The sequence below is a fragment of the Eutrema salsugineum genome, unplaced genomic scaffold (assembly GCF_000478725.1).
Source record: "Eutrema salsugineum unplaced genomic scaffold, Eutsalg1_0 scaffold_4, whole genome shotgun sequence".
Classification (NCBI taxonomy): domain Eukaryota; kingdom Viridiplantae; phylum Streptophyta; class Magnoliopsida; order Brassicales; family Brassicaceae; genus Eutrema; species Eutrema salsugineum.
This window is the reverse complement of record NW_006256686.1, coordinates 11,732,911-11,754,381: the sequence shown is the minus strand read 5'-3', so window position 1 is coordinate 11,754,381 and position 21,471 is coordinate 11,732,911. Positions and strand designations below refer to the sequence as shown.

The following is a 21,471-nucleotide window of genomic DNA, read 5'->3' as shown; positions in this document are numbered from 1 at the left end:
TATGTTGACAGATATGTGCAAAAACGCCAGAGCGGGAGGAACAACATAGTTTTCAGTCACTCAAGAGAAGGACTGAATGAAACAAGGAAAGAAGTGTACCATGCAACCTCAGCAAGCCTCATGATGTCTTGAAAGCTTATTCTTAAAGGTAATTTTCATGTTCCCTAAGACTCTCAGTCAAAAGACGGTTTCCCCTTACCCAAAAAAAAAAGAGAAAAAGAAATAAAGGAAAGGAAACTAAGAGCCCAAAGAGTCTTAGAAGCTAAAACCTTTGAGCCAAGGCAATAGGTATTCACCTAAGGAGTTATGGATTCACAACCTGGACAAAAATTCAAGTCTGGGGGAGTTGTAAGGAGAAACTGAAAGAAGGAGATCATAAATCTTGAAGCAAGGAGGATGTGACTAGAAACTGTGGAGGCATTGACAGTTTCATCCTCTCTTGCTGTTTTGCATAATGTCATGTCTCTCCAGAAAAATGTCACCCTAAATACATCAAGCCTTACCACTAAAAGCCTTTTGATACCTAACCTTGAATGCCTTGTTTAATATCTTGTTGATGGGAATCACTGAAACCTTTAATGAATGTTAAGAGCTAGTTGACTGGAAGTTAGTTATAAGTGTGTGGATTTTCGCATGACGGATTAACGGATTAGTTATGTTTGTATTTTGATGAGAATTTTCTAGACTTGATCTGATTGATGCATTGTCCATAATTAAGGTCTAGAAGTATGGTTGCTGATATTTTTGAGTTCCCTCTCATTTCTGTTGAATGATATTTTTCCAGATTGGATTGTTTTGTTTGAGGACAAACAAAGTCTAAGTTTGGGGGAGTTGATAACACCGTATTTGTACCCATTTCACTATTGATTTCAAATGTTTTTTCAAATGTTTTAATCAGTTTTAGGAACTTTTATTACGATTTCTAAGTATTTGTAGTTTCAAGACTCTTTTCAGGAAACTTAAGGAAAATGATGGCAAAATGGAAGAAATCCACTTTTTCAGCTCAGAGTCAGACCGTCAGAAGTTCAGCCTCAAATGAAGATTTTACCACCATCTGATCTAGCTCAAATTTGGAGACAATTAAGAGGAGACAACCAGTTTTCCATAGCATTTTACATCACAAAGATCCAACGGTGCAATAAAAAGATACATGAAAAACAAGTTGACCAAATTCACCGGCCTCAGAAGACTCTCACCCGCGGCAAAACTATGTTTTACCTGCCTTAGAAGACTTTCACCCCCGGTGGACCTAATGACGAGCCACAAGGCCCAACATCAAACCCCACTTCGCCATTTCTCTTCAGAGAAGCCCTAGATGAGACCTGAAAGACCTTAGAACCTATAAATACATTTCTTAGCAGTCCTAAATGGGTGTGTGCTCCTGTAATGAGATTTTGAGCCACCAAACTCTGTTTTTCTAGGGTTAGGCGATGGAGATGGGGATTATTCCCCTGATTCATTGTTCTTTCTCCTTTCTATCTAATTAACTTTTATGTTTCATCTTTTGCATTCTTTCATGTCTTTTATCATTCCTTGCATCATGTAGATTTGTCCCAGAGAGTCAAAGTTGTTTGAATAGTTTTCGATAAGCATATATATTGATTAAGATTTCTAAGTTTCTAGATAATATTCTGTATCTCATCTCTTCTAAGTTGTTCATATTGCATAAGAGTAGATTCATGCCCTGTTCTATAAGCCTAGGATCGATCAGAGCCACGAGAATGCTGTATCAGATCATCCATACCTAGCTTCAGAAGAACATAATCGTTATAGGAGTCGAGAGCTACCTGTAGAGAAGATGAGAGCAGACGAATTCAATATTTAATGAATGATCTTATTTCTGGCATGAGAGCGACAGTTAATTGTCAGATCTTAGTGATTAGTTTATTAAGATGGCGAGAGTTGGTTAATCATACACATGTCTATTCTTGTTCCATGCAGATCCCAGAAACAGATGAAAATAAATCTCCCGGAGGCTAATTGGAAATACTTTGACATCGACTAGAGTAAACCGTAGAATTCTAAAATGCCACCTATGAGTTTAGATCTATAGTTTGAGTCGATATGCGTGAGATATTCTTTTAACAATTCATTTGCATTGCATCTTATTTCTTGTGAATATTAGATTAGGTTTAGTTTAGGATTCTTAACCAAAAACCCCAAAAACCCCATGAGTTTATGACTTTGCTTACTTCCCCGTTTTTGGTTTCTCGCAGATTAGACATCCTCCCTGTGGATCGACACCCTTAAGTCCTACAACGTACATCTATGCACTTGCAGACACTAGGGTTTTATATATTTAAAACTTTTTGAGGACTAATGAGCTTGTTAAAAACAAACCCTAGGCCCGCAAGCCCATCACAAACCGAGAGGAAAGCATGTCCTTCCTCGAGTTCGGTACCTTCGTGGTTCCCTCGAACTGGAGCTGTAGTATATCCCATGCCTCTTTGGCTGTCTCACATCCTTGTATCAGTTCAAAGGTTTGAGCTGATATACAGCAATGAATAGCCGTCAACGCCTTTGAGTTGTACTTGAACCTCTTGCTCTCATCATCGGTCCATTCTTCTTTTGGCTTGGACACATTTGCTCCTGCTGCATTTTTCTTCTTTGGTTCTTCCCAGTTGACCAGGACAGCTTTCCATGCCAATGGATCAATTCCTCGGACAAGTGATTGAATCTTTGCCTTCCAAAAACCGTAGTTTCCAGCGCTCAGAATCACCTTTGAACTGTTCACAAGTTCTTGATAGCTCTTCATCTCCTTAAGATCTCACCTGTTTACAAATTACAGATGAATGCTCTGATACCAATTGAAAATGCAAGAGCGAATATATCAAGAACTAAACACAACTTGACACAGGGTTTTCTTTAATCGAAACTTTATTGCTAGTAAATCTGTTATCAAACCATACAAGTTTTCCTAACACGATTTAAGACAGACTCAAGATACACCTTGATCTGTCGACCTAGCCTTTTCGTTCTTTGATCTGTACTTGATCTCCGAGCTCTCCCTAGATAACTCCTTAACCCTTGATGTAGACCCAATACAAGAATCTCTCACCCTTATGCTAAGTGTTCTATAGTTGTTGTGTTAAGCACATACAATGCTTCAACACAGTCTACTTGTACCTAGTAGACTATGCGACTATACACGCCAAAACCCTACACCCTAGATGGCTTTTCTCGATCTTTGTGTATATTTTTCCTATTTCTTTAAACCTTATCGTGTTTAAGAAAATCTTCCATTCTTCTTGATCCTTCGTGCTACGCTCGTCCAGCTCCGCTCCTTTCCAAGGCTTGAATCCTTATTGAATCCTTATTGGTCCAGCTCCGCTCCTCTCGATAACTTGTTCTGCACTCCATGCTTGAGTTACTCCATGCTCCAGCTCCACTGGTACAGCAACTCCTTCAGGTGCAGCTACATCTTCAATATGTTTTAAAAAAATCGTATTAGCATTGTTGGTGTGTATACAAATTATATGAATGGTATATGACTTTTTACCATTAGGGCAAATTCTTTTTCTCATCTGGATGATCTATCTAGATAAAGCATGATGTTTGTGTAATTGCATTAATCGACTCATCTCGATGGATCATCTAGATGGAACATCTGAATGACTTATAAAAATATGAATAAAATTTTAAACTCATATCAAATAATGATCACACAAGAAGCACCCTAAACCCTAAAACATCAAACCAAGAAGTTCTAAAATCGGACTAAACCGGAGACACCGAAACCTTAAGCGAAAAACAACTGCACCAACCGCTGCCACATCCGCCGTCGAGAAAACGAATAGCCAGGAAGACCTGAATCTGAGATCTGGAAAAAGAAACCTACCTTGCGATGAAAACCCGAGAGAGGAGCAAGGCACCTAGAATAAGGAAAATAACCGATCCGAAGCAAACTCTAGAACCGCCAAAAGCAATCATCGAGGAGGCTTCGTCGCCGTAAATCAGCCACCTCCGGAGATCTCCTTTTATGAACCCATCTGCGTCCTCCAAACAAATAGTCTTACTCGTGAGATCTCAAAAGTTCAAGCTATGAAACCCTATCCGCCGCATCAAACACTACTCTCGCTACAGCAACCACCAAAAACCACCGGGAATACCTGAAAAGACCAAAGAAGGAGAGCAAAGCCGAGAAAAAACGGAACGGAGCCTGAGGAAGCATCACCCGTTCTTGTCCTCATCAGATCTAGGATCTGCAAAAGCACCACCGCCACCGATCTACAGGAGAGCTACGGCAACCTCGCCGAGAAGCACAAATCCGCCACCAACTTGGAAGAGGAGAACACAAAACCGTATATGAAGAGCAAGCCAGAAAAAAAAAACAAGAAAAAGAGGGAGCCTTCTCTGGCAAAAACAGATCCCCGGAGAGGCGGAGATATCAAGGAAAGAGGAGCTCTATAGAGAAGGAAGAGAGGAGAGAGATGCCGTTTAAAGGCTTTTTGAGAGAAAATTAATCTTCTTTTATATATAAGATTTTATGAATGGTTTACGACTTTTTACCATTATTACTAATAGTAGGCAGTGCATAGATATCTCTGATGTACTGAATAGTTCTTTGTTGAGCAGTTCGATCACTCATTTCATTAATTTTCTCAACTATTTAGGTTATACCAAACTTCTAACAAAGCTGCCACGACCATGGAATGCACGTGGAAATACAGCTATGGCTTTCTTCAATTTACAACAAAAGATAAACCGAGCTTTCCGAATTAGAAAATAGATGTTTCAATCAAAGCAAATATTTATTAAAAACCATATACCTTTGTAATTTTTTTTATTTTATAACTGCATAGTAAAAAAAAACACATATGCTATTTGTAACATATATCAAACTTTCCAACCAAAAAGCCTCATGGAAATGATATTAAGATTAGATTGGGATTTATATAGTTTAAAATATTTAATTGGAATATTTAAATTTACAAACCAATATAATTTAGCTATCAGAAAACACTTGTTAACATAATTATAGTGAAATTATTTACTGCAGATGAAAAATGTAATAGTTTATATTTTAGACTGTATTAATAAAAGTAGACATTTTTTATTTTCAATGTGAAACTAAATTGTATTTTTATAGTAAAGCTAAAAAATGATATTGAAAATTTTTCTTGAAGTATTCTCGTATCCTTGAATTTTTTTTTAAGAAGTAAAGATTTTGGTCATAACTTTTTTTATTATAAATTACATGTCCAAATATTAAAACCAATAACTTTAGATTGCTTTTGAAAAAATCATGATTAAAAATATTGACATTTAAAATTCAACACGAAGAATCATTTCAAATGTTTGATTCAACACACACTCTATAATATATATATGTTTAGGAAATTTTTGGTCTTTTTGTGGAGGCAAGTCTCCTGCAAAATCGAAAAACACGTGAAGGTCCAAAAAACATGATGGGGATATGTTTTCCGAATGCTCTCCGACATTTAAGTCAGAAACCAACCGAAAACACCACTAAGTGGCTAATCGGATATCAGAAAAAGATCGTAAAATGGGTGAAGAAACGTGGACCGACAGCTCCTGAGAAAGGTGGAGTCACTTTGGACTTTTAGCAGTGATGGGCTTTTTGAAGTGATAAAATAGAAGAAAAGAAGAGTTCGTGGGTGAAAATGCTCCACGGTTTAGGGGCCACCATGGAGCGAAAGTGAAGAGACGGTCGTTAAAAATGATCGGAAGGAAGGAAATGCTAAGACTCAAGGATCACAAGTATTTAGAGAGATAATATAAGCCTTGCATTAGTAAAGAGTGAGATCCCCCTCCTTATTGGAAGGGATAAAGTACGATTTTACCTGACCTGGGTTAATATACCGGATTGGCCCATTGACAACAAGTTGGGTGGATCACTCCATGATCCGACTTGACTTGGTTCGAATCTTATGCTTGCGTCAGACTTCTGATGGTCTCACCAACATTTTTGGCGTATTCTGCCTGCCAAGAGACCGTTCCTTGGCGCATCTTTTTTGTTCTCAGTGTACGGGCTGGTTCGGCGGTTCAGGCGCGGTATGGCTTTCACTGATCCTCTGATTTTACCACTGGCGCCTGCGAAAGATCACTGTCACCTGACACATAGAAAAAAGATGCATTAAATACCAATCTTGTGGGTTTGTAAGGGTATAGGTGATCAAATCAGAGTAAGGCATATTCTTATTATCAAATGGAAGGAAAATTGAATAGTGTTTCCCGCTTAAGTATTTAGTCATACCTGGTCTGGATCCTTTAATACTGTGACCAGGCTAGCGGGATTGCTTGAACGTCTCCGCTCTCCGGGTACATGTGCGGGCCATCCTTCTTTATATCCCAATATTTCCATATCACCGAGCTTTGGTCTAAGACATAGAGAAGGTGACCTATCTTCCTCCCGACTTCTTCGTGCCTGACAGCGTAGCATACGCTGTCAGAAACGAGGAACCCAAGAACAGGTGGCCCATCGTGTTGGATCTCCCGAATCCGACTGGATTCAAGGCTTGGTGCTATATGCTTTGGTCTTGTTGGTCGTAAGCCTAATACAAATCATAATTTGACCAAGGGGGTCGTACCTACAAAAATACAATGACGCCATGTACAAGCACATGATTCGTCCACTTAGAAAATTTTGAATTAATCCCCAACAATTTACCTCCCATTTTGCAGGTTAGCAAAGCTAGCCTGTGATGTGGAAGTTATCATTGCTGTAAACAAACACTTTCCCCCTTTATTAAGTGTACCTGACAGGACATCCTGCCTGAAGTGTGTGATGTTTTTCTGATGAAGGACGCGTTGCCTGAGTCACCCTGTGACCTGAAGTGCGTGACGCCCTTTCGATGACAGACACAATGTCTGAGTCATACGTCATCAGAAGCATGACCTGGGACCGGGAGCCCAAGTGAATGACGCACTGTCTGAGTAAAACATTGTGGATAAAATAACCTGGAACCGTGGGCTACGAAGAACACGATGCCTGAGTCACCTGTCTTGGGTGAATTGACCTGGAGCTGTGGGCTCGTAACATGAAGACACAGGGCCTGGCCATCAGTCAGTTTTCAAAGGGGGTGCCACCCTGCCAGCCCAGCAATACTCAACGGTTGATTCCTTAGAGGTATCCGGTTCTCTAAAGGAGAGCTGTCCACCGCGAGCATACTGAAACTGGCAGACCGATCCGCAAAGAGAGCCAGTCATAGGCTGCAAGATGCAATTCCAACGAGGTTCTTGATGGACAGGTATATTGTCTGCATAGCGGTATGCCCCCGGTGGTCCGATTAAGGGGTGCCATTCTGGAAACACGGCATCAACGGACAGGCTAACCATCCACTGTGCTGGCCTCGTCGGGGTAAACACCCCGAATGTCGTAACCAATTATTTTCACGAGAGTCGATGAGGCATGTTCAATGAAGAGATGTCGGGAGAGAAAGCTTCTTTTTCTATTATTCTAGCTAATTCATCTTCTTTGATACTCTTCTTTTTCTCCTATGGGAAAAGGAAAAGGTTTCATCATTTTCTCCTCCGTTCGAGGTTCGTCTCTTCCGTCTTCATGCTGTGACCTTACTCTGTCGTTTTTTCGTTGGTGCCTCTCCGAAAATCTTCTCCTTTTGGGGTTTGGCTTTTTCCTAGGGTTCTCTACATTTCGGAGGAATCCCTCTTTCGATCCGGGCCCTTGATATTGGACCGCGACTGGCCAACCATTTCGAGGCCTCTGGCTTTTCGTGCTCTCAAATTTATCTGATGGCTCGTTCTCTGATGACGCATCATTGGGCCTGACAGGCATTCGCTGCCACCCTTCTCCCAGGGAGAGCTTCTCCTATCCGGCTTGACCTCTGCCGTGTGTCAGAATCTCGCCCCGCGTGACTCGCTCCCTGATTTTTTTAGGTTGCCTCCACGCTTTCATCATTACTGTATGTGCATGTCCTACACGTGTTTTCTCGCTTTATCTTATTCTTATAGAGCTCCCCGGCGAACATTTTCTCTTTTTCGTTTTGCCTTCCTCCTTGCACTTTCCCTTTTCCCGTCTGTCCTCTCTGTGTTTTCTTTCGCCTTCGCAAGTCTGGCTTTCTTTGTGTTTTCTTTTATGACGTTATCTCCTTGGTCTTCCTCTTTTCGTTCCTCTAAACGTTTCTTCGGGGACATGCTCATGGAGTGGGTCGATTCCATCGTTCCCGAGGATAACATCAATTTCCCCGTCTCTTGTGATACCCCATGGTTTTCTCCCCAGGGTCTCACCGCCATCTCCACTTCGGTTTTTCAGGTTGGTTTCCGATCCCAGATTTGTTGGATGATTGCGGGCGGTATGTCAATCCGCCTCCTTAGCCTCGAGCCAATTCAAGACTCGGATTTGGGTTCTGATCCACTCTTTCCAGGTGTTATCCGACCTGTCTGTGGAGAATATATCCAGAGGGTTGATCTTGGATGCCTATCGTTCGATAGTGGCTCCAGTGTCCTGTCGGTATGACTTGTTTCCTGTCCGAGCCTCTGAGAAGCCAGTGACTCCCCCGTCGTGTCATTTATCTTCCCCAGTAGTTGGCGAATTCATCTTGTCCGTCCTAGGGGTCCTTCATACTTTCCGTTCGACTGGTCTCCTCCGGGTACACATCACTTCTTTCCATCTTTTGTGTTGTTCTCTGCCCATTTTTCCGTTTTCTCTTATCGGTCTCCTTGTTTACAGGGTCAGACCCAGTCGTCAGGTCCTCGTATCCTCTTCTCCTAAAACTCTTCTCCAGATTTTGGCACCTCTCCAAAATCCCCTCTTTCTCCTCCACCCTGCAGTGGTCGGATGAACTTCCCTGGGAGCGAGGGCAAGGGCTCCTTTCATCCCTTCGGTAGGTGGTTGTTGATTCACGCCTCATCCACCTCGCCTTTTTGTCTACTTTTTCTTCTTCTTTTTTTTCGAGTATTATCCCATGTTTGTTCTGACAGAAGAACCTGGCATGCAGACCGTCATCTGGGAGCGCTTCAATTCGTTTCCGATTAACTACTCCTGGCCTCGACGATCAGGTTCTTCCGGATTTCGTCGCCCGTCGTCAGCTGACTTATTCAGCCCTTCACAGGTTAATTTTCTTCTCTTTGTCCGACTCTCTGGACTTCCTTGTTTTGGTTTGTGACCTCCTTTCGCCTGTGTTTTGACTTCCAGGCTACCGAAGAGACCTCTCATCTTCTTCCTCGCCTGTCCATGGAGGCGTTGGAAGCTACTGGGGCTCGGCTTGCTCGTCTTCAAACTTTTATGGATGAACAAATGGAGCAATTGGGTGTCCTACCCCTCAGCCCAAGAATTTGGTGGCTCGTCCGAGGTCCTGTGAGATGGCATCACTCCTTCCCTATTACCGTTTCCCCCTTTCTTTTTTTTTATATGCATATTTTTTTGGAAACGCTTTGTATCTCTGACATTCCCCGTTATACATTTCTGGGTTCTTCTCACATGTTTATATATATATATATATATATATATATTACATATGTTTCTCCGTCTTGTTTGTTTTTGCATATCGGATCCGGACCTTCTTCGAGATTTCTCCCTCAAGTCATATAGATCTGTCCTTCTCTCCTTTCTTCTTCATCAGCACCGGGGTTGTTATTTGTCTTGATGCTTCTCTTGGCTCTTCAGGGAACTTTGCCCGAAATCTCAATTCTGCCATCGAAGCCCTTATCTCGTAGGTTCATAGTTGTCCCAATTGGGCCGAGTACTCTATGGGTCTTCCCGTCACCCAATGGGCGCCTACTTTAGTTATTTTCCCATCTGTAGTTATTTTGCCCCCTGGGGTCTCGTCTTTTCGCAGCTCGGCTCCTTCTTGACCAGAGGAAACGCTTTCCATTCTTCTCTGATGTCTCTCAGTGTTTCCTGGGAATTGAGGTTGAAGGTGTAGGTGGGATCAACTAGAACTTGTCCGACCCATCTTTGGCCTATTGGCAGGGTGATCATAATGTTGGACCCCAAGGACGTCACTCCCAGACTGTTATTCACGGTGTCTGTTTGGTGGGACCCGTGGCCATACGAACTTTCTTCATCGCACTTCAGCTTTTCTCGCCTCGGACTCTTCCCTACTCGCCCAATGTTGTTTGCTCCCCTTTCCTCTTTTTCCTGCTTCGTCAACATTTTTTGCACCCAACAGCAAATGTCGCGTAGATGGGCGTCGAATCAGGGCGAGCAGCTCTTCTTTGAGGGAGGAGCAAATGTTGGTGCTGTGCCCGCCCGACCTATGATACTCGCACCATGGTTTGGGCCTGTTTGTCATTGTCGGGTCGTCCATACTCACACCATTGGTTGAACACAGGTGTGGCACCCACACATCTACCTCTTTTAATTTTGCGACCTGTTTAGGGGTGTCGGTCGAACGGGTTTGGCGATAGCATCCCTCTAACCTTCTGCTCGAATCTTTAGCCAGATCGGGATCGCCTTTTCTTACCGCTCTCGAGTTATCCTTTCGCCTTTGTTCTCCATTTCGCCGCCAAAAGCCGCATGGTTCCTCCTTTTTCAAGAGGGTATCACTCCGCTGGGGTTTGTTGTCTTCCTTTTGAGCCTTTTCTATGTTCGGATCACCGCCAGTCTCCCCGCAGCCTCCTCCCGCTTGTATTTCCGGGTTATTGCCCCCAGATCCCAGCGTTTCAGTGGTTTCCTGACTTGAAAAAAATGATTTTTCCTCGGAGAGTGTTGATTCCCACTCCTTCGAGCGCCAAACTGTTTAGAGAATTTTTGGTCCTCTTGTGGGGGCAAGTCTCCTTTAAAACCGAGAAACACGTGAAGGTCCGGAAAACACGATGAGGTGTGTTTTCCAAAGGCTCTCCGACGCTCAAATCAGAAACCAACCAAAAAGACCACTACGTTTCTAATCAGATAGCAGAAAGAGATCGCAAAACGGGTGAAGAAAAGTGGGCCGACATCTCCTGAGAAGGGTGTAGTCAGTTGATGGGCTTTTTGAAGTGAAAAGAGAAGAAAAAAAAGAGTTTATGGGTAGAAATGCTCCACGGTTTAGGGGCCACCGTGGAGATGAAGTGAAAAGACGATAGGAAAAATGATCGGAAAGTAGGAAATGCTAGGACTCAAGAATCACAAATATCTAGAGTGATAATATAAGCCTTGAGTTAGCAAAAAGTGAGATCTGTCTCCTTATTGGAAGGGATAAAGTATTTATAAGATTTTACCTAACCAGGTTAGTATACCGGGTTGGCCCATGGACAGCAAGTCGGGTGGGTCAGTCCATGATCAGACTTGGCTGGGTTCGGATCTTATGCTTGCATCACGCTTCTGATGGTCTCACCAACTTTTTGTGGCGTGTTCTCCCTGCCAAGAGACCGTTCTTTGGTGCATCCCTTTTGTCCTCAGTGTACGGGCTGGTTCGGCGGTTCAGACATGGTATAGCCTTTGTTGATCCTGTGTTTTTCCCTCTAACGCCTGCAAAAGGTCACTGTCACCTGACACGTGTAAGCAAGATGCATTAAATGCCAATCTCATGGGTTTCTAAGGGTATGGGTGATCAAATCAGAGTAAGGCATATTCCTCTTGTCGAATGGAGGGAAATTTGAATAGTATTTCCCGCTTATGTATTTACTCATATCTAGTCCGGATCCCTCGATACTGGGACCGGGCTTCCGGGATTGCTTGAATGGCTCCATTCTCCAAGTACCTGTGCGGGCCAACCTTCTTTATATCCCGATCTTTCTGGATCACCGAGCTTGGGTATAGTACATAGAGAAGGTGACCTCTCTTCTTCCTGACCATTTAGTTTTTGACTTTTTTGTGCCTGACAGCATGGTTTTGTTGTCAGATACGAGGAACCCGGGAACAGATGGTCCATCGTACCGGATCTCTCAAATCCGACTGGATTCGAGGTTCGGTGTTATATACTTAGGTTGTGTTGGATCATAAATCCAATACAAATCCTAATTTGACCCAAGGAAATCATACCTACAAAAAAGTCATGACGCCATGTGCAGTATTCGTCCACGTAGAAAGAATCAAACTTATCTCCAATTATATATATAACCAAATCAATGAATTAAAATGGTTTTAAAATCCAACCGGAGGTGTTAGACAATTGATAGCATAACGATACTGACGAGCAATGTTGGCTGAAAATCATCTTTTCTTTGAATTTTGTTTTTTTTTTGTTATCATCATTTGAATTTTAATCTTTTGACCACCTAAACTTTTGTAATGTATATCTAGAAAGTCGGCGACTCAGAATGGGATGTCTATCTCACCAATTCGAAACAGTTTGTAGAGTGAGAAATCTACTGTTGTCTTCTATGTCATTACCTACATTAGTGTTTCTTAATCGGAGTGAAGTGGGGATTGACTTTGTCGGACATTAATAGTCTCCATAATATCTCCTTTCATATCATCTTTAAAGCAAAACCAACCCAAACATGGCAAAAAAAATGCAGTTGTTTTCAAAACCAACACTGAAAAACCTTTCTTTGGGGGTAAACTAGTAAAAGGATTATTGGAATTTCTTTTCAAATGACAGAAATTTAATGTCCTTTTAATATACAATGAAATAGAGAAACCATTTTATTGAACCAATTTGACTTATGACTCAATTTTATTTTGTTGCATATAGTTTGCAATTAGTACGTGATGATATTACTCAAGTTCTATAAAGAAATGAAACAATATCTGATATGGTAAACTGTTACAATCCGCGTAAATTTATAAAGTAGCAAGTCTTCTATTATAAGAAAGGATGACTTGTAATTCTTAACTCCAGCAGAGAATATGTAATTATATTATTTTAAAAATTGAGGTGTCAAACAAGTCTACAGGTTCGGTTTATTTCTTCCTAATGTTTCGGGTTAGGTATTTTCTGTCGTTTTCCCAGAATGTTTGATGATTCTTAGACGTTTACGCTTGTTATGTCATTGTTGCATAATTTATGAGCAACCAAATCAAAGACTGAATAATACCTATTATGCAGTGCTTTTTCTATTCCAGTTAAAAGATAATGTAATTCGCATATATGAAGAAAATAGTACATTAGCTGAATTGTGTTTAGTTTTAATTAATTAGGCTTGTTCATTTTGAGTTAAGTATCTATATATATTATATATAAAAGAGGACCAACTTTCTCCAGCTAAGTGACACATCAGCATTTGAGAATTAATATGGGATGACATGTGTCACTTTTTATAATTTAAAGTTACAATTTCAAAAAAAATAATAAATTATTAACTTTTAATATCAAGGTTTAAACCACTCAAAGAAAATGAACAGTTTTTTCATTAATTGATTGATATTGATTGATATTTATTTTATTGTTATATAATTATCATTTATTTAATGATATTGTATTTTAAATTGATTTCTAAAATTATTATTTGGATAAATTTTTTAAAATTATTTATAATAACATACTAATACACATAACAAATAATAAATTTTTTATTTTTTTATTATATTTCATTTTAAATTGATTTCTAAAATTATTTTCTTTTTTGGATAAAAGTTCTAAAATTATTTATAATAACATATTAACACACATAACAAATAATAATTATATTTGTTTTTATATTTATGATATTGTATTTTAAATTAATTTTTAAAATTATTTTTTTATATAAAATTTCTAAAATTTTTTATAATAACGTATCAATACACAACAACAAATAATAATTATATTTGATTTTATATAAAATTTGATTAGTTAAAAAGAAAAATACGCACATTATGTGCGGGTATTCACCTAGTATAAAGTAAAATGTTCTCTCTTCTCATTCTCATGACGCCACATCATTTTCTCAAACTCTAAAATTTTGACACATCATCAATTCATTTATTAATTTATAGTTTATTATATTTTATGTTATTATACTTTAATTTTCATAGTAACTATCCTCCATTAATATAACAAGAATATGAATAGACACTCTTTATAAATAATAGTTTATATATTAATGCATTTAGTCATTATTATTTTAAATTATTTATTTTATTTATATGATTCAATAGATATGTATAGTAAAACATAAAATTTTAAGATAGCCAGATTTGGATCCAGTTTTGTCAAATCCGAAAAACTAATTCTCGGATCCAAATTTTTTAATATCTAAAAATATCCAAATTCGTTTTAAAACCGATATAAAACACTAGAATATAACAAAAGACATAAATTTGAAGAAAATTAGAATAATAAATTATAAAATTAAAATGCATATAGACGGGTTAGGAATATTTGTACGAGTTTCAAAAAGCTCAAGTGACAATTATATCATTTTCTATTTTAATTATTTTTGTTATTTGTAATAGAATATCATGTAATAATTTACAAAATAAAATTTTATTTTTTAAAATGGCTACTTAAATAATAATATAGAGAGTGAGAATGTATATTTGTGAAACAAATTGTGGTATCACAAAATGTTAACATGTTCAACCTAATCTTTGAAACATAAAATGGGTGAAATTCCCCTTAAAAATTATACAGAGCTCAGGTTAGAGATGTGACATTGAGAGTGACTAGAAAAAAGAAAAACCTGAGAAAGATAGAAATTTTAACCGGTCCAATATGTTGTGTGTGGTTCAACATGTTGCATTGATGAGAGAGAGAACATAAAAGGGAAACGGAGAGTGAGAGGGAAAAGGATAGTGAGAGGGAAAGGGAGAGGGATAGGTAGATGGAGAAGGAGAGGGAGAGGGAGATGGAGAAGGAGAGAGAAAGGGAGATGGAGAGGGAAATGGGTGTAAAAAAAAAATTATGAATATATTTTGAAAATATGTTAGGGAATTAAGATATTTTTAAATAATTAATTGCATTTTACATATATTTTTTTCCTGAATGCAACAATTAATAATTATATATGTTCCAAAATCATAAATTCGCATAAATATAAAGATATCTATAAACTAAAATTGATTTAAAGTTTTAATTGATATATTATTTGATTATTTTTTAAATGTTTTATATAAATTATAAAATACAATAAGTATATATAAAAAATGAAAATACAAAATCTAATGAAAAAAATTGATCTTGTAGAGTTTTTTCTTAAATATGTCAATAAATACAATACAAAATTCCGCGCGAAGCGCGGATCAGCCCCTAGTATAAGTAATAGTAGGTATGAGTCGGCTAAATATATAGAGTTTCCGAACTGTTTCCTTAAAAACAGGTTGGATAATGTGGATAACAAAAATTACTACCCTAGTCGGATTCTGTTTCGGATTTTTATGGGTAATTTTGGATAATGTTGATAATTATTTATATTAATTTTAGGGAGAAATTTCATAGTTGTGAGTACCATAAAATTTATCAGAATTTGAAATATATTTTCAATCTTGAATTTCTAATGGATGACTAATATATCACAATAAATATCCTATATTTATCTTTATCTTTATCTTCACCTAAAATGAATAAACTTTTTTAAGTGTCAATGAAAATTTTGAGTAATTCGGGTCATCAGAACCTACGCGAAATACAGCAAATAATTATTAATAAAATAATAATAAAACTTTAATGATTTTTTTGGAAATGAGTAAATTCTTTCAAATATAAAACATTATTTTCTTTGTGACAAAATAGGCCAACTAAAATAAAACTAAGGGAGTATAAGGTACTAATTTATACTATAATAATTAGAAATCATAAATTTGAAAGTTATCCTAATAAATAGTAACTAGTTATACCTTTTTCGTACAAAAACTATATTTTATAAATACATTAATAAACAACTATATATACCTTGATAAATAGTTATCTTAATAAATAGTAACTATTTATACCTTCCAAAATAATTGTAGTACTTATATAAAATACTACAATAGTTTATGAATTATTTTATTTTATCTACTAAATAGTACAAATCTGTCCAATGATTCTGATAATGATAATGATATGTCATATTACTATCTATTAAAATAAGATTTTCGTATTTTTAAAAAGTTCTGGTAGAGCCATAGAATAACAAACTAAGACATGGAAAGCTTGAATCAGTATTATGGCAAATTTAGCCACAAATTGGTCACTGTTGTTGTAGAACTAGCTACGAAATGTTATGTATCTGTCCATGACTAGACAAGCTATGGATTGGCAATGTTTTTGCCCGTAACAAATGAACCATGTACGGATTAGCTACGTTTATAATCGTAGCTAATTAAGACGTGGCAATTACTTTGCTAATTAACTATGGAAATCCTGTGATACTCTGCTGTTATTTGTGCCACGAATCTGATTACAATTAGCTACAAAGCTATAACTAGGTAATAATCTATAGTTATACAACTTTTTTAAAGTAGTGTATGTGAAAAAAGTTGTTCAGAATGTATCTTTCATTTAACTGTTACGAAAAAGTATAGAATTTTTTTTTATTAATCATTATTTTGTTTGATGTTATTTTGTTATTTGGATGTCTAGCTTATGTGGATTGCTTCAAATTTTATTGAGTTCAAAATTTCTTTCATCTGAGAATAGCAAATACGTGGGAAACAAAACTTAATGATGTATTGAAATTTTTGTGATTTTACTAATGACGCCTGCTGGAACACAACACCTGATCAGCCACACGTTCCAACTTTAATATATTAAAAATGATTCTAAACATTTCCCTCCTTTCGCAATAATGCCAAAGTGCCGTTTAAGTTTTTTTGTTATATATTAAAAAAACATATAACAAAGTAATTATACCCCTAAAACATGTTGGTCATTAATTTATTAGTGTTCTTCATTAGATGTTAAATTAGATATTTAAATAACACTGAAAAATTAAAACAACACTTATTTGAAATATAAAAATTAAATTAATTTTTAATTTGAAATGACATAGTATTTCTTCTTTTTTTTTCCTTGGCCAAATTCTATTATTCGACTGTAATTTATATGAACGATAAATGTCTTTGGTAATGTCAACCAAGGGACTAAGCTCAAAATATACATATATGAAGTAAATTAACATTCTGTTAATCACAATTTCAAATAGATTAAAAGAAATTCAAATTGTTATTTTGAAATGTTGTATAATTCTCACAAATACAATTTGAAAATATTTAATAAGTAGTATATAATAGTGTCAAAGCTAAAACTAAACACTATTGTTAGATATTTGCTCCCCTTGGAGCTCGGAAATTTTAGAGAAAGTTCTAGTTTAGAGTGTGGTTGTTAATATTTATCATATTTTAAATATTTAACTCAGATGTAATTTAATATTGGTTTTTTTAGTGAACGTAGGTAGATCTACAAATAGTAGATATGATGGGTCAACAATAATATGGTCAATGTTACGTGCCTATATAATCGTCCCTTGACTTCAAAGGTCTAGTGACCAAACACAAAATATACTCTGTTCTTTCTTATTCATTTGATAACTCTTAGTCATTTATATGGAATCTAATTGTGTCCATTTTCTCCAGAACAAGACGATTCTCGTCACCGGGATACCTGGTTTTCTTGCCAAAGGTACCCTCTTTTCGTACATCGCCAGTTCGATTTATATGATTGATTAAATGTTATGTATGCACCACAAGGAAGATTGTGTGATTCAATCCAAATTTCTCTTGTTGATTTTTCTAGTGATGACAAAGGTTCATTACGGCTTTGAATTGCAGTTGCGTGGCATGTATAACAAGTTTTCGTGAATAATAACATCATCTTTGGTATTATATTATTCATTTCATTCATGTGTTGTTCATTCTCTTTTTGTGGTCCATGCATTCTATACGTATACATATAGTTCATTATATCCCATTTCGAATCAAACAAATTCTGAATTTCTATTTGAACTAGTTTATATTTTCTGATGGTTAACATAATTAATGCATGATCTTCTTTTTGATCAATAATGCATTAAAAACATTAAAGTGTTTTTGGAGAAAATATTGAGGGTACAACCAAAAGTGAAGAAGCTCTACCTTCTCTTGAGATCAGTAAACAATGAATCAGCCATGCAACGGTTTCGCACTGAGGTATAGCTCAAACATTTCGTTAGATATATATAGTAGATATTAATGAAGATTATATAAGCTTTATAACCGAATATTATCTAAATATATTAGAAATTTTACGAATAGGATTTGACCTACATATGCAACAATACAACAGGTTTTGGAGAAAGATCTTTTTAGAGTGTTGAGGAATGATATAGGTGATGCAAGTCTGAATGATTTAGTGATGGAAAAAGTTGTCCCGATTCCGGGTGATATTTCAATTGATAATCTTGGATTGAAGGACTCTAATCTTTTAGAACATATGTGGAATGAGATCGATATCGTTGTCAATGTTGCTGCGACAACGAACTTCGATGAAAGGTGAAGAATTCAAAAAGAATTGAAAACCATTCAATTTTTTTTTCTTTCCAAATATGTGATGTTAATTTCCCCGTTCTTAAGCGTTTTATCCTTGAATACTATATTGAAAATCTAATATTAAATTTAATTTTACAATATGTATAAAAAAAGATATGATATTGGTCTTAGCATCAACACATTTGGACCGCTCAATGTCCTCAACTTTGCCAAGAAGTGTGTTAAAGCACAGTTGCTTCTCCATGTCTCAACCGGTGAGTTCTATAATTTATATATATATATATATATTATTATTTGAGTAGACATTTACATAAATGAATCTTTATTTATAAAATATTACAAAATATTTTACATAAATGAACATTTATTTATAAAATATTATATAAATAAACTTTACAAATATAAAAAGCTCAATTAAATATTCCTCCATAAGAAATAGTTAAATATAAAGCTCACAAATTTGTTTTCAATATATAGATATAAATCAAAAGTATTTAGCTTTTTTACTTATTACAGTATTAAAATATATTCTATTATTTTAAATAATTATCAATCCATATATATAAAATATATATATTTATAGCTTTTAATATTTTTCATTTGTATTTTCATAATTAATTAGTATTATTTTTGAAAAACAATTCAATTCTTTTTATAAAAAAATGAAATATGTTTTCAAAATTTAAATTATATTTTTTTATGGATTGATCAAAAAAATATTTTAGTAGATTACAAATAGATTAAGTAGATGGGTTTGTCCACTTTGATAATCGTATATATAATCATTATTAACACATATTATATAATTCATTAACTAAAAATGATAGTTTGATCTCTTTAAAATATTCACAATTAATTTCTTTTTTTTATGGATATATATATTTAAATTATAATTCATGTTAGTATGTATATAATTATATATATATATATATATTAACATCATATCACTTTCACATTTAAAAACTATTAATAATTAAAATGCATAACAAAACTAGCTCAAACTCCTATTACAAGTAAATATCAGTTTTGTGATATTTATATATGTATTTTTATTTAATTATCACCAATTTTATTTATTTATATTTTTTGTTAAAAGATTTTAACCACCAATTTTATTTTAACCAAAAACATTAAAATTAAATTTAAAAATAATTTAAAAAATATTATCCGCACAATACTGGTTAATTTCTAGTTTATATATTTATTTAGACAGTATTTAACGAATCATAAAGTTATAGACACATTAAATTTCTATTGTTGTAGCGTATGTGTGTGGAGAGAAATCAGGACTCCTACAAGAGAAAACCTTCCGCATGGGAGAAACGTTGAATGGAAATGGAAAACTAGTTATCGATACTGAGTTAGAGCTAATGAAGCAGAAACTGAAAGAACTGCAGAAACAAGATTGTTCTGAAGAAGAGATTGCAGAGACGATGAAGGATCTTGGAATGTCAAGGTCAGTGTAATGATCACAAACTAGTTCTTACATAGAATTGATAATATTCTTCGAGGCTGAATCAAACTGTTCTTAATTATTAGGGCAAAGCTTCATGGATGGCCAAACACATATGTATTTACCAAATCAATGGGAGAGATGCTTCTTGGTTACCATAGAGAAAATCTTCCTCTAGTTATTATCCGTCCTACGATGATCACTAGCACTTTTTCAGAACCATTTCCTGGTTGGATTGAAGGGCTAAGGTAAAAATCTATCGTTATATTGATTGATCATATAAACAATTTCGACTTGTGGTTTGTCAAATTCATCACACTCGTTTTGTTCTATATAAATGCAGAACCATAGATAGTGTGATTGTTGCATTTGGCAAAGGAAGGCTCAAATGTTTTCTTGCGGATCCAAACTCAGTCCTTGATCTTGTAAGCTCAACTAGTTTTGATTTTTTTAAACCCTTTACGCGTTTGCGTTTACATAAAGAAAAATTATCCTAAGGTCGTGGTTTCATGTGGAACAAAATACAATATAATCGATTATAAAAGCAATCTCACACGCAAACAATCTATTCAAGGTTATGTATTCTATTGTGGTGCATTAAATTCAACATTCGCAGATACCTGTGGATATGGTCGCAAACGCAATGGTCATGGCGGCAGCAATACACGCTGGAGAGTCAGGCTCTCAGACCGTGTACCATGTGGGCTCGTCTTGTAAGAACCCGATAACATTCGAACAGCTTCACGACCTCGCGGCTCGCTATTTCGCCAAAAGCCCTCTTGTTGGGCGCGACGGCTCACCCGTCATAGTCTCCAAAGGCACGATATTGTCCACCATGGCTCAGTTTAGCTTCTACATAGCTCTTCGTTACAAGCTACCTTTGCAGGTACGCATCATTTTTTTTCTTAAATAATATATAATACTAACATCAAGTGGCCAAATGTTGAGATCTTGGTATCATGTGATTTTGAGAATAGACCTAAAAACATATTGATAAGAATAAAAAGATTTTTATAAAATTGTTTATAAATATTCTTAAGTAAATTTTATATTTATCAGATGTTGCGGCTGATAAATATAGTTTATCCATGGTGGAATGGAAATAAATACAAAGACATTGACCGCAAAATTAAGCTTGCGATGCGGCTAGTGGAGCTCTATAGACCTTATGTCTTGTTTAAGGGAATGTATGTATCTGTCTAAAACTTTTAACAAACAATTTTTACTCTGTATTTAATTCTCACTCTTCTACTTAATTCTTTTTTTTTTAATCTTATTTTTGTAGATTTGACGATATGAACACTGAGCGAGTACGCTTTAAAAGAAGGGAGATCAATAAAGAAATACATGGTTTGTTCGAATTTGACCCGAAGTCTATTAATTGGGACGATTACATCATGAACATTCATATTCCCGGCCTCATCACCTATGTACTAAAAAAATGAAACTTCTAGAATATTCAAATTTGTATTAAAACATTTCCTTTGTTAATTTATTAAAATGTATGTTGGCAAACAAAATGGTGTGTATTGCGGTCTCTAACTCTCTATAATATTATTTAAGAAGTTGTATATGTAATGTTACGGTCACATTAATTTTTTCGAGGTCAATTATAAAGGTATCTTTAATAATAAAATATCTTGAGCTAATTAAGTTTTATTTTGTGGGTTAACAACAAAATTTACTATTTATATAAACAGAAAATTATTTAAAACGCCATTAATGAATTTTGTTATTTATGATCACATGCCATTATTAATGTAACTGTTTTCAATTTTTTTCCAAGACCTGCCTGAATAAAATCAAA

General features: G+C 35.8%; 1 protein-coding gene and 1 long non-coding RNA gene across 4 annotated transcripts; one reads left to right on the top strand and one right to left on the bottom strand.

Moving 5' to 3' along the window:
* Positions 1-2,859: 2,859 nt before the first annotated feature.
* Positions 2,860-4,431, bottom strand: LOC112084341. Its single transcript, XR_002898227.1, has 2 exons — positions 3,839-4,431; positions 2,860-3,421 (listed from the first exon to the last, which is right to left on the bottom strand). It is a non-coding gene; the product is annotated as an uncharacterized LOC112084341 (long non-coding RNA).
* Positions 4,432-17,230: 12,799 nt separating this feature from the next.
* LOC18013695 (probable fatty acyl-CoA reductase 4) lies at positions 17,231-21,242 on the top strand. 3 transcript variants are annotated; one of them, XM_024153804.1, is made up of 10 exons: positions 17,231-17,366; positions 17,769-17,872; positions 18,009-18,214; positions 18,383-18,465; positions 19,475-19,667; positions 19,751-19,912; positions 20,008-20,089; positions 20,281-20,550; positions 20,724-20,851; positions 20,950-21,242. In XM_024153804.1, exons 1-10 carry the CDS (start codon positions 17,291-17,293, stop codon positions 21,107-21,109), a joined length of 1,464 nt encoding a protein of 487 aa, XP_024009572.1. In that variant the 5' UTR covers positions 17,231-17,290; the 3' UTR covers positions 21,110-21,242. The 3 variants fall into 3 exon arrangements, with proteins under 3 accessions (XP_024009572.1, XP_006419124.1, XP_024009573.1); XM_006419061.2 differs by having other exon boundaries at positions 18,365-18,465; XM_024153805.1 differs by having other exon boundaries at positions 18,365-18,465; positions 20,746-20,851; positions 20,950-21,089.
* Positions 21,243-21,471: the final 229 nt, after the last annotated feature.